Genomic DNA, 13,565 nt, shown 5'->3' on the forward strand with positions numbered 1-13,565 from the left:
CGGAGAGAGACACACACACGCACACAGGCACACACAATATCTTTAATAGACGTAAAAACATAAATGACCATGTTCAGTTTTCTCACAGCAGGACAATAAGGATGATATTGTAAGCGATGAATAGTGCTGTTTCTCAGTCAGTGTGTCTGGGTTAGAAAGAGTAATAATGGTAAATGGCGACTACATAAAACAATCAAATTATCTTTATCATTATTATCATCATCATCATTATCTTTATTATTATTATACATAAAAAAAGAATTCGCCTACTTATTTAAGCTTTAGAGGTTTGAAGGTTGCGTCTTGAGCAGCTTCTGGTGCTGCAGGTGGCTGATGTCGCCCTCTACTGGCGCCTCCGCAGTCACGTGATCGCTGGCACGCTTCTACCTGGCGCTGCGTGACGTCACCGCGCAGGAAACGGAACTGGCGATCGAGGTGAGTCCACAAGTCTCCGGTAAATACAGGAATGTCACTAAACCTACTTTAAACCGGATCCGGTGATTTCTAAGCGTTGAGCATGTCTGCGTCAGCCGTGTTCGTGCTGGATCTGAAGGGGAAGGTAATTATGACTCTTAATGAGCAGCTTTATAGAAGATATTAGTAGATAATTTCACCTGATTTAATTAAGTGTGAAACACCTGCAAGCCGCTGTTTGTAATTATGTGTTTAATCATGTCTACAGCTGTCTGCTTCAATCGACTGTAACAACAGCAGTCTTCAATGGAGAAAAAGTGTTCTATTATTTAATGTCATATGGTAGTATTTCATTTCTCTTGAAAATGTTTTCTACTGGAACTGCTTTACAAACAGTGAATGAGCAGATGTCATTTCCTCTCCAGAGAGGAAGGAGTATTATTACAGATGGCCCCATTAAAAGAGTCTCTGAGAGATGAATGGCGAGATCGAACATAATGAAATGAAATGCCGCATGTTTCCTAACTTGTCCTCCCATCAGGTGCTGATATGCCGCAACTATAAAGGCGATGTTGACATGTCAGAGATCGACCACTTCTTCACCCTGCTAATGCAACAGGAAGAGGAGGGGCTTGTCTGCCCAGTGATGTCACACGGCAACGTCCACTTCCTGTGGATCAAACACAGCAATCTCTACTGTATCCTTTACATCATGAACTTCAGGATCTGATTGTAAAAACCAGTGCAAATGAGATCGTGTGGAATCCTGTCGAGTAATGATCTTCAGTAGAGCCGTTTAATGGTGTCTCAGTCAGTAAACGTGTGTTTGTTTCGCTTAACCTGCCGATAACATCAGTGGTGGCCACCACCAACAAGAACTCCAATGCGTCTCTGGTCTACGCCTTCCTGTACAAGCTGGTGGAGGTGAGTCCGAGACGACTCGTGGACCTTCATTAACTACCGACGTGGATTCTTCAAGCGAGGTTTAGATTTAACCGAACGCATTGAATGTCATGCTGAGAAACAAGCGTGGTTCTCCTGTGCCGTGTGTTCAGGTGTTCACGGAGTACTTCAAGGAGCTGGAGGAGGAGAGCATCCAGGATAACTTCGTGTTGTGCAGGATGAGGGTCGGGCCTGCAAATGTGTGTGTGTGCTTGTGTGCGTGTGCGCGTGTGTGCGTGCATGCGTGTGTGTGTGCAGGAGACAAAGGGAAGTCGGTGGCTATGGAGGATGTGAAGTTTCATCAGTGTGTTCGTCTGTCCCGGTTCGAGAGCGACAGAACCATCTCCTTCATCCCGCCTGACGGAGAGTCTGAGCTCATGTCGTACCGGATCAACACACACGTAAGCGCCAGATTGTGTATCGACTAACACGATTGTTACACAACAACAGACACGAGCAGATTGAATAATGGCTAGCTGAAGTCAATTACTGTTTTATTTTCTAGTTCCTCACCAGTATTGCCTGTAACCATAACAACAGATAACAACAGATAACCACAGTAACGATGACGACTTTGGAAAGCATCTATTACTTCGTTTTTATCCTGTGCAGCATTTTGGGATATTTCTGCTGCTTTCAGCCTCTTAGGGTTTTTGTTTTAACCTCTCTCTCCCAAAACACCTGTTTTATCTTCCTCTGCGGCCACACAGTTGACCTGTTTTCTGCTGTTTTACATTAAAAAAATTTAAAAAGAATAACCATGATGCTTGTGACGTTAGACAGCTAGTTGTTGACTACAGTTCTGTTCCTACAGCACACAATAACTCAACTCATGATAATTAGAGCTACTGAACGCCTTTATCTGTTCACGGTGTATGAACAGGAGTGAGTTTAGTCCTGACCGTAGTTGTTTTAGATCTTAAAACTTGTCCATAAAATAAACAATGTGACTTCTGGAGAAGATCTGCAGCAGCGTCGCACAGCCGATGTGTGTCAGTCTCTCTGTTCATCTTCTCCATCTCTGGTTTGTCTGCAGGTGAAGCCGCTCATTTGGATCGAGTCTGTTATTGAGAAGTTCTCTCACAGTCGGGTGGAGATCATGGTGAAGGTTTGTGAGCAAGACTTTCTTCATTACTCCACACTGGAGACATTTTATGTCTAAATCTACAGCTTTAGAGTCATTGTTCAGCATTGTTCAGTATGTGTAGACTGATTTCTAGGCGTGATCCGCTCGCTCTTTCTCTCTCTCTCTGCATTTCAGGCTAAAGGCCAGTTTAAAAAGCAGTCCGTGGCCAATAATGTGGAGATCTACGTGCCGGTGCCGAGCGATGCCGACTCTCCCAAGTTCAAAACCAGCACAGGTCACGCTAAATACGTTCCTGAGAAGAACCTGGTGGTGTGGAGCATTAAGTCCTTCCCGGTGAGAAAGCGATCACAGATGTGTTTCTGACCCTCACACACTTGGATCTGTGTAAATCTGAGCTCTGGTGTCGTCGACAGGGTGGAAAGGAGTTTCTGATGCGCGCTCACTTCAGTCTGCCGAGTGTGGAGAATCACGAGCTGGAGGGTAGGCCTCCGATCACCGTCAAGTTTGAGATCCCGTACTACACCGTGTCCGGCATACAGGTGTGAGCGTGACTTTGCATTGCATTTGCTTGTGTTTGCATTCACTATCACTCTGTTTACACTCGTGTCATCATGTTTAAGATCTGAAGTGAGACTGTGTGATCAGTTCTGCAACTCATGTCAAATCTATTTTATTGGGAAGGTGCGATACATGAAGATCATTGAGAAGAGCGGCTATCAGGCGCTGCCGTGGGTCCGCTACATCACACAGAGCGGAGGTGAGCGCCGTTTGCAGAACTTTAACAAGGCAGGGCTTTTTTTTTTTATGGTTCATATTTGATTAGGCTTTCTAATTCATAAAAACAAGCAACCATGTGAAACATGCATATTTTCAATCATTTAAACTAAATCTACAGACAAAGACACACTAAACAAAATTAAATGAATATTAATATACATATACAGAAAGAAAAAAAGGGCTATATCCATCAGGTCCTGCTAGAAACTCGTTGCTTTGACCATTAGTGCAATACTTCTCCTGCCTTGCCTCATAATTACAACATAGAACAAATTGAAAAAAAGGAAAACACTGAATAGTTGACGTCTATCCTCTCACAAAGCAGGTTTTTATAAAAGACAGGCAGTGCAGCAGATCAGGAGATGTGAAGAGGATGATTGGGATTAATTATCATCATTTATTTATATCTGCATGTGTTTAGATTACCAGCTGAGGACAAACAGCTAATGAGACGCATGAGGACTGCACAGCAAGTTTTTAGAGGAAGTTTATGAAATGGTTTTTGTTGATTTTATCCTGCCAGAATTTCATTAGAAAAAAAGATTATTGTATAAATTGTTGGTTGAATGTAAGCAGACTCAGCATTTCAATCACAATGTATTTTCAAGTGCTTTTTGCACCAAATCATGGAACATGTTGTCAATCATTTCTGTTTAATAATAAAATTTAATATATTTGTCCTGAAATTACTTATATATGCCTAAACATGTTTATTATTCCTGATGACGTATGAATGTGTGTCATGCACTGACTGCCCACTCTCTCTCTCTCTCTCTCTCTCTCACACACACACACACACACACATCACACACACTCACTCACTCACTCACTCACTCACTCACTCACTCACTCACTCTCTCTGTGTGTGTGTGTGAACGAACGCAACAGTTTACAAATAAACCTTCTCAAATCGCCCGCCTTCTGCGCCCTACTTTCTCATTGGTCGCTGGCGCAGTTGCCACGGCGATACTGTAGCAACGCCTATCAGCACTACTCCGTTTTGTCCAATTACTGCAGCCGCGTTGGCGTGTGTGAGCGCTGATTGGCTGACGAGCGCTCGTCGTGCGGCGCTGTTGTCGGTCAGGCGCGCGATGTAAAGGCGCTCAGCTCGGCGCGTTTGTTTGTGATTGTTTTGGCGGATCTGAGTAAACAACAACAGCCTACGGTCGCTCATCCGCGGACTGCGACGCACAGAGACACGGTAAGCGCTTCACATGCTCTTCACGCCGTTCATGTTGCTGTTGAATCAGGTGCTCGGAGAGATCGGATCAGGTGTGGTGTGATCGGCAGGTGCTTCGGATGATGGTTCTGGACGGACTCGGCTGCGGGAAGAGTCTCGGCGCGGCGGCGGCGCGGGGGAATGTGGAGGCGCTGCGGCGGATGCTGCAGGATCACCGGGTCGATCCGGACGCGCTCAATGAGTTCGGGAAGACCGCGCTGCAGGTGAACTGCTGTTTTACATTCATGGCATGTAATTATAGATCTCACAGCGCTTCCGCTTCCGGCCGCGATGATGTCATGACTATCATTGATTATCTGCATTTTATATGATCACGTGTTCGCGTGGTTTCATGCGTGTTTTGTGCTGCAGGTGATGATGATGGGCTGCACAAGTGTGGCGTGTGTGCTGCTGGACCACGGCGCTGACCCGAGCATCCAGGACCGCTGCGGCGTGACCCCTGCGCATGACGAGGCCCGCACCGGGTTCCTGGACACGCTGAGGGTTCTGGTGGACCACGGCGCCTCGGTCAACGTCCCCGACCACAGCGGAGCCCTGCCCCTCCACATCGCCATCCGCGAGGGCCACGGGGACGTGGTGGAGTACCTGGCCCCGCTCTCGGACCTGGGGCACCGGGACAGCCGCGGGGCCGACGCTCTGGATGTGGCACGGGACGCTCGCGCTCCGGAGATGCTGGAGCTTTTGGAGCGCTTGATAGCAACCAGCTCCAGCTGAAGAACTGTGCGGCTCTATTCCCCTCGGCGCTCATCAGCGGGTTGTATTTATATGAATAAGTTGGATGTTTCGATAGTTTGTTGTTGAGCTCACAATATTAGCTGGAATATGTAGCACCGGATCCGGCACACGTGTACATCACTCTTTCTTCGGTATTTTACAAAACATTTCTGTGCAGAAACTTGAACTGTTAACAGTTTTATTCTTGTGAAATTATTTCACTGATGAATTCTCGCTTTTTATTTTGCGGTTTAACGTCTGTAAATAACATTTTATGAGTTTATTTGACTTATTTATTGAAGATTTGTATATTAACGTGTATGTTTACAGTGGTGTTTCAGATGTTATTTATGAAGGTGTTTAATAAACTGAAATCAGTTGGTCTGAATTAGCCGTGTGGTAGATGCGGAGATGATCATGTCTTTCAGCAGATGGATCCCTTATCGAACACATGGACCGATCAGCACACACGACTCTAGGCAGGCGCTCGGTCATGCCACGCATCTCTTATTTCAGGACCACACATCTTTCACGTGATGTGGCTCAACTCCTCAAGTTACACCACATTACTGAACAAACATTGGTATATTATCACGAACTTCAAGCCTACAGTCAAATCTGACACTGAATTCCTGTGTAACTATATTCCTCCAGAAGATGAGCTCGAGCTGACCCGAACAGGAATGTGTGCGACTGTACAAGGCAAACATTGTGCTGTCACAGAGCTTGCTTTGAACAGAAACGCTGCTTTTCTGGGTGTTTTACAACTCCGAGAGACGCAGACACAATGGAGGGTTTGTTTGCTCGGGGCTCTCAGGATCCCTCTTCTGTCCAGCAGCACAGCGCTCACTGTATCTGCTGCGTGAAGTTCGTCATCTTCACGAGTGATTCTCTGTAATGTGGCGATATGGACTAATCTAACCGCTGTTATATACAGGATAAGTGTGTTTGAGATCGCTGGACAAAGTCCAAATACACCGCGAGTAAATCATCCTCAGAGTTTACACCCGACCATATAATCTCAACACAAATACATCAAATATTCATAAAGTTTGATCCTTTGTTAGGAACATATTGCACATTCATGTTCCCATATAAATGAACATATATATACACACATTCACAGAATGCTTCTGACTGTTCAAGGACAGTAAACATGTTAAAATAAAGTGTTATTTAATGTGTTCTGCTCAGTGTTATACTGGGAGATCTGTCAGTGTTTAATGTATTATTTTGACATTTAGACCATTAAGACTTACTTTACTTCGAAGGTAATGTGTGCGCACTCGTCAGCAGTGATAGTCTTTAGTGCTTATGCTATTGTAAACTAGCTGTATTTTCAAATATGAAACACGTATATTGTAAATGATTGTTAAACATAAGAAATATATATTTCCATATATGTGTGTATATACTGCACGAGTAAATATGTTCAATATATTTATATACATATCACATGCACATCAATATATTATAAAGTGGATTACTGAATATAAAATTACATTGTGATAAGTAAATATATTGTCACATTTTTCAATATATGAAAGCGGCAATTCCTTATGTATTATTCCATATATTGTAATGTATTTACACAATATATTATTCCATATATTTTTATATTGATATATAATATATTGATCATTCATATATTAAGAAATATATTTCGTCTAGACATCCACAGTCTTGCTATTAAGAAAAGAAATGCAGCCTTTTAGTTGTAAAGTACTATTTTACTGATTTCATGAATTTTGCTAAATATAATAACTGAACGAAGCCAAAATGATCCACAGTTTAGTTCAGAGATGCAGATCTGACTAACCCATTCACTGTAAACTATAGTCTGATGGAGAGACTTCTGTTAATTCTCTATTAGAACCTGAGAAAGGTCAGAGGTTATTCTAGTCTGCCAGCAGAGGGAGTCACTGAAGCTTCAGATGATTCAAGGCTCGCTGGTTAGTCACGTTAGCTTCTGCTGGCAGATGCTGTAAATATTGAAAATTATTTAAAATGTTTAAAACGATTTGCATATTCTGACAAAAAATGTTTTGCACGTAACTTTCAGTCTCAACTACATTATACTCTAGTAGACGCAGTTCTTGATTGTGCTAACTTTGACGTCTCAGCCCAGGATCATCACTAGTGAAGGCTTTGCGACTGTGTGTGTGTGAGAGTGTGTGAGAGTGTGAGTGTGAGTGAGTGTGTGTGTATGAGTTAGTGTGTGTGTGAGTGTGAGAGAGAGAGTGTGTGTGTGTGTGTGTGTGTGTGTGAGAGAGTGAGTGTTCTTGTCATCAGCCAATCGGTGTTGTCATGACATAATTTCCTGCAGCTCAAGAGTCAGGAGTCACATGACATTTACAGCTCAGGTAGTTGGCTGATCTGAACGTCCATGAGCTTTTAATTGTGTACTTCACGAGATGAAAAGGAATGCTAGCAGGTATAAAGGTAAAGCTCCACACACACACACACCTGTGGAAATTTCCGCTCGCTCAGCCACACCCACCATCAGGAAACGGCACAGAGGCTTCATTTTTTAGAAATGCATTTGCTTTCAGAGCTCTGCTGTTTTTTTCTAATCAGATTTACTCCGGTATTGCTGTTTAAACACTCAAGTGAACTTACTTCAATAGATAAGCATCTGAGCTTAAATACTACTGAGAAAAAAATAGAAATGCAGAATCAATTGGGCTAAAGGGACACACACGGCCTCAGCACATCTGGACTAATCTCATCTACAGCTCCTCTGTTCTCATGCCCAGCTTACTGTCGTGTTAATATCGTGTCAATAGTGTCCGCTCACTTTTACAGCGGCTTTGGGTTTGGAAGTATTGCTCCCATCAGTTTTTCCCATAGGGATTTTTAAAAAGTCTTCATTAAAGTGTTTAGTCATAAACTAAACCAACCAGCTACCAGATAAATCACAACATTACAAACCTTGAGTCAAAACTATAAAGTACAAAAAAAGGTACAAGACTGTGTATTTAACGACTTTAATGAAGGAAAGAACTACAATCCCATGAACCATTGCGAATGACACTAATTAAAAACTACTGAAGCTGTTGATTTAAAGATGTTAATTGTGCATATTTGCAGAATAAGCACATATGCACAAAAAGCGTGGAGAGGCTAATACGTCATTCGCAGTGCATCATGGGAGAGTGGGCGGAGCTAAAGAGCTCTTTCGTGCACTTTGCTTGTCGTGATTCACTGATTGGTGTCAAGATTTCTTTGCAGAATCATGGTTAAATCGTTTTTTTTTTTTTTACCAAGAAGTCCACTGTTAAACATGATTACTAAAAAAATATTAAGTGCTGATGGCTTTAACAAAAGCATAAACCATCACTCAACAACCGTGTAGCTCACAGTAGGGCTGGCTTTAACACTTTATTAAGTTACTGTTAAAATTCCCCTATGGCAAAAGTTCAGGTCGAACCCTAATCAAACACACCTGAAGCACCGAATGCAAATCTCCAGGAACACTTGATATTGTTGGAACTGAACTGAAGGTAGTACTGGGCATCTGGTCTATCGAGTCTGTCTGGTGAAAGTTCAGTGCTTCACACAAACACTGTCACTTATGTGTGGAGTCAGGATTGTATCTGCTGTAATCAGAGCACGTTACTGAGCTCATACCACCGATGGCATCCAGTAAATCAGCTATATTTGTTCAAAGCATAAGAGCAGCGATCCAGTGCTGTGATTATCTGCGCTTCATTCTGTCCTTCACGTCTGGAGGCAGAAGGTCCGTCAGACCGTCCTCCATGATCACAGCGGCCAGTCTGAGCGAGAGACAGTCGGCGAGCTCCGCAGGCAGAGACTCCAGCCGGTTTCCCTTCAGCTCCAGCCGAACCAGCTGAGCCAGATTCCCGACCCGCGGAGACAGTGAGGAGATGCTGTTATTCCCCAGCGCCAGCACCTGCAGCCTCTTACAGGAGAACAGCTCCTCGGGGAGACTCTCCAGCGAGTTAAAGGCCACCGAGAGGAACTGCAGACACTGAAGCACGCCGATCTCCGAGGGCAGAGACGCCAGCTGGTTGTGGGAAAGGTCCAGGTGTCGGAGTTTGGTGCAGTAGCAGAGGCGCGGTGGAAGACTGCAGATCTTGTTCCAGCTGAGGTCCAGTGTCTCCAGCGCGCGGAGCTTGCTGATGTGCTCTGGGACGCAGGAGATGTCGTTGTGCCAGAGTCTGAGGACGGTCAGACGGCGACAGTGCTGCAGACTCAAGATCTCTTCCACGGTGCTGAGCCGGTTCTCTCGAAGGTCCAGCTCCTGCAGTAGGGACAGGCTGAAGACGGCGCTGGGGATCCGCTCCAGACCGCAGCCCGTCAGCTCCAGAGCGCTCAGGTTCACCAGCTTCTTCAGGCTGTTGTAGACCTGGAGCCTGGTCCCCTCGTTGTGAACGCAGAGTCTCTGGAGCTGACTGGACACATCCACAATACTGGGCGGTATCTTGGTCAGCTTGCAGCGTAAGGTCAGCACTCGCAGGTTCTTCAGGTCTTGTAAAGAGTCCAGCGCCGGACTGCGGGAGAGCTCAGCGCTCAGAGCGCCGCTCAGGTGAAGCTCCTCTAGACTCTGTAAGGTGTACATCCACAGCGGCACCTGCTCCGGACCCTCGAAGCCCAAGCGCAGAACCTTCAGATTCTCACGCAGGTGACTGAGGGCCGCCAGCTGGAGCTTGGCCGGACTGTGGATCAGCACGATCTCCTGTAAGGCGGTAAGCTGCGATACGGTTCCGGGGACCGTCACGTTACTGATCAGTTCCAGTTTGAGCGACTCGACCTCCGAAATCTCGAACACGGTGTCTGGCAATCCTGGAAGCAGGAACAGGGGCAGCTCCAGCCTCTCGGCGGCGTTGCGTGTCAGACGAGCGCGGAGTTTATCAGCCGTCCACTCGTGGTTGAGGTTGAGCTGCCGTAAGCGGCATTCGCTGACCTCCGAGAGAAACACGGCGAAGCGTTTGGAGTACAGGGCGTCGTACTGGTCGCTGAGGTGCAGGAGAAACGCAAAGTCATTTTTACGATGACACACGAAACATGGCACTCATCTAATGAACATTTACACGGCAAACACCTGCATGTTTCTGGAGCTGACAGCTGGCGGCAAATAAAAGGAAGAATGGAAGATCGGTCTCACAGCAGGAGCTGATGGCAAACACACCGCAGAGACGCGTTATCTAATCAGCTAAAGCTCTTGCCTAATCGCTTCTCTTTATTGCACACATTCCTGATCAGACGTTCATGCCCGTTCACGTGCCACCGCGGAGCACTGCGCCAAGTGGATTCTGAATGCAATGTCTCAAAAGCATTTTTTTAACCTGTGATAATTCAGTTACACAATTGTTGTGGGTGAAATATTATCAGTGCTGCCAACTCAGCATGCTGGGAGTGTCCATTCAAAATTGTACAAAAGATTAATTTGTCAACACAACCCCACTGTGGAGTTTTAACATTTAATACGTTAGTTTTACATCCATTTAAGGGCTTGTGTGAAAATGCGTTTTGCTCGGCCACTCATGTGTTTGAATGCAGCCGCACAAGAACAGGAACACGTTTCTACAGAGAATAGCTTCCAGAGATACAGTGGTGTTTAGTCTTGCAGCCGCCTCAAAGGCCTTTACAATGATAACTTCATGTAACGTGACCATCTACGAACGTCTCTGCAGGCTGATATTGGAAGCAGACGGTTTCTGATACGTGAATCTGAGCGAACAGCCGAAAAACACAGAGAACTGAATGACAAACCACAACAACAGCAACACACACAAAAATATGTACTTTTCTAAAGAATAGTTCACATTAAAATGATAATTCTCAAACTCGTGTCATTCCAAACCTGTTTTATGTGTCTGCGTGCAGCATTTGTGACGTTTGGATGCTGCAGTGAAGGGGACGAAACTACATTTCAATCTGTTCATTTTCATATGGCTTCAGAAGTCTCTGAATAAAGTGCGCGAGTCGCATGGATGACTGTTATTATACTTTGATGGCGTTTGTTGTGGAGTCACTGTCCACTCTCAGTGAACACTGATGACACAGTTTAATTTCCATGTGAACTACTTCTTCTTAGTCACTGATTAATAGCCTCAGTAGGCCAGTTTTGTGTGACACGGACTCATATGGGAACTCTTGGTAATCTGATGGCATTATGTGAAGCTCTGTTGTGTCCGGATCGGATGGATGTCCCACCTGAAGCGTGCAGCCGAACACCCCCATCATCAGCATCGCGATACCCAGATACTCGGACAGAACGTCCCACCAGGGCTTCAGGACCCGGAACTGTGGGTTCTGCTCGCTCGTGATGCTCCGGAACTCATTCACAGGAATCATCTCCACACCTGCCCGAGGAGAGACACAGATTCAGTCTGAAGTATCACAGCAAGTAATTATAATACTTTGCCTAATATTGACATAATGAAGGTGAGCAAACGTGATTAGTCATTAGCTGCGGTTTCAATCATCTATTGATTAACTCAGCACCACGTGACACTTTCAAGAGTTTCTGCCAAGTTTCTACAGTGTTGAACGCGCGTTATGTTGACTTTACTCAACCGCAGAGACTGTTGGACAGTAATAACCTGCTGATCACAGGTGAGCGAATACTTGTGTTCAGATTCCAGTATTGTTGCTAGTTTACAGACAAACCGATATAAAGCGGAGTCGCAGCTGCGCCAGAGAAGCGGCGGACTGGAGCTGAACTCACCTGTTCCTCACCTGTTACCTGTTCCTCAGCAGCACCTGGAAACAGACTCTGTCCCGCGACTCGAAGCCTGGCTGCAGAGTTTCTCCGAGGCTTAATGCTGTTCAAGCGCCTCCCAGAACAAGTTTCATCATGAGAACTCAGTGAGTCAGAGGTCAATCCTTGTAAACTTCATATAGACGCAGTTAAACAGCCCTACCACTACAGATTCATATTCAGCATTCATATCTCACGCTCTCTCTTTCTGCCTAATTTGGCATTCCGTTGTGAAATGTTCAGTGCACTCGCGAACAGATTAAATCACTAAAACTGGGTAAACAGGTTGGGTTTGTTGTGCTTCTGAGCGCCGGAGTATCATGACAACCGACTCGCGAGGACACTTTATGTCTCCTTATTAGTTATGAACCGGGCAAATCACGTTTATGTTCTAATCTAATAACGCGAGAGCTCTCTTTGCTCCTCTCAAAACATTTTAGTTTGAATCGCTGAATGTTGTTTGTAACCCAAACCTAATTTTTCTGAATCTGTCTATCCATCCATCTGTTATCATTGTTGTTTATATCTATATTTTATAATTATATCAATATTTCGTTCCCGCGCTTGGTGTTGTGTTTGGCGCCACCGCGCGCAGGATTCTCACAAATCAACACAAACTTCTGCAGGAAACACGCTTTTAATAGACAATGTTTGTTCAATGTATTCGTTGCTGTAAAATATACAAGGCAGAGTTAAAATAAACCTTTATACTTAAGTTCGAATGATTCAAAGAAAAACGCATCCCTTTTGAAACAAAAAGCATAATTTGTAAAAATGAGCCCGAGTTCAGTTCATTGAGAACAAACAGGAGCGAATCACTAATAGCAAAGGGACAATATTTAAAATAAATAAAAGAAAAAATAGACTTCATGCAATACCAATGTACAAAATCCCTGGAAAAGCAGCTTAAATTGGTTTTACAAATACATAATTTCATCAGCCTGTGAAAGTCATCTTTCATTTGAGAGAAAAACAATGTTGGCATCAAATGCGTCTGTAGGCTGGAATTCAGTTAGATACATCTGGAAACGCTTCACAGCTCATTCTGTTAGTAAAAATGATCTCGTATGTCTGCTCGTTTCACACAAAATCACCATCAGCTTCAAGAGGGATGGACGTCTGACATGAAAAAGACAAATACAAAATCACCCGAATAGCTTGATCCGAGTCAAACTGCACTGATGAACTGGTGTGAAGCGTCGGAGTCCAGCACATACTGAGACGGCGGTTCATGGCACTTTATTCAGCTCAGACGATCCCGTATAGCTCTGCTGCTCGATTCTGAACCTTCACTCGACTCGACCCAAGAGAAGAACACACAGGAGACGCTCATGTGCACTGAGCTTCATCAGAACAACAGATGTATTGTGCACTAATGACACTGGCTGAGAGAGAGAGAGAAGGAGAGAGGAAGAGAGAGAGAGAGAGAGGGAGAGAGAGAGAAAGAGAGAGAGAGAGAGAGAGAGAGAGAGAGAGAGAGAGAGGGAGAGAGAGAGAAAGAGAGAGAGAGAGAGAGAGAGAGAGAGGGAGGGAGGAAGAGAGAGAGAGAGAGAGGGAGAGAGAGAGATAGTGATCTCTGCCAGATAACACGAACTTCCTTTAATTGTTGGACACATGGATGCCATTATAAATGCGGCACGGCACACCTCGAACTCATGATCTTG

General features: G+C 44.7%; 3 protein-coding genes across 4 annotated transcripts; 2 read left to right on the top strand and 1 right to left on the bottom strand.

The window, feature by feature from the left end:
* Positions 1 to 309: 309 nt before the first annotated feature.
* ap1m2 (adaptor related protein complex 1 subunit mu 2) lies at positions 310 to 3,917 on the top strand. The gene is made up of 9 exons (XM_016494279.1): positions 310 to 559; positions 956 to 1,112; positions 1,271 to 1,338; positions 1,470 to 1,757; positions 2,393 to 2,464; positions 2,618 to 2,776; positions 2,857 to 2,982; positions 3,125 to 3,200; positions 3,642 to 3,917. The coding sequence occupies exons 1-9, from the start codon at positions 518 to 520 to the stop codon at positions 3,665 to 3,667; spliced, it is 1,014 nt and encodes a 337-aa protein (XP_016349765.1). The 5' UTR covers positions 310 to 517; the 3' UTR covers positions 3,668 to 3,917.
* A 120-nt stretch (positions 3,918 to 4,037) lies between these two features.
* cdkn2d (cyclin-dependent kinase inhibitor 2D (p19, inhibits CDK4)) lies at positions 4,038 to 6,287 on the top strand. Of its 2 annotated transcripts, XM_016494275.1 has the most exons (3): positions 4,038 to 4,421; positions 4,511 to 4,663; positions 4,812 to 6,287. In XM_016494275.1, the coding sequence occupies exons 2-3, from the start codon at positions 4,520 to 4,522 to the stop codon at positions 5,172 to 5,174; spliced, it is 507 nt and encodes a 168-aa protein (XP_016349761.1). In that variant the 5' UTR covers positions 4,038 to 4,421; positions 4,511 to 4,519; the 3' UTR covers positions 5,175 to 6,287. The 2 variants fall into 2 exon arrangements, with proteins under 2 accessions (XP_016349761.1, XP_016349762.1); XM_016494276.1 differs by lacking the exon at positions 4,038 to 4,421 and having other exon boundaries at positions 4,432 to 4,663.
* A 2,255-nt stretch (positions 6,288 to 8,542) lies between these two features.
* Positions 8,543 to 10,813, bottom strand: LOC107694569 (volume-regulated anion channel subunit LRRC8E-like). Its single transcript, XM_016494266.1, has 2 exons — positions 10,726 to 10,813; positions 8,543 to 10,208 (listed from the first exon to the last, which is right to left on the bottom strand). The coding sequence occupies exons 1-2, from the start codon at positions 10,811 to 10,813 to the stop codon at positions 8,872 to 8,874; spliced, it is 1,425 nt and encodes a 474-aa protein (XP_016349752.1). The 3' UTR covers positions 8,543 to 8,871.
* Positions 10,814 to 13,565: the final 2,752 nt, after the last annotated feature.

The sequence above is a fragment of the Sinocyclocheilus anshuiensis genome, unplaced genomic scaffold, assembly GCF_001515605.1.
Source record: "Sinocyclocheilus anshuiensis isolate Anshui unplaced genomic scaffold, SAMN03320099.WGS_v1.1 scaffold2668, whole genome shotgun sequence".
Classification (NCBI taxonomy): Eukaryota; Metazoa; Chordata; class Actinopteri; order Cypriniformes; family Cyprinidae; genus Sinocyclocheilus; species Sinocyclocheilus anshuiensis.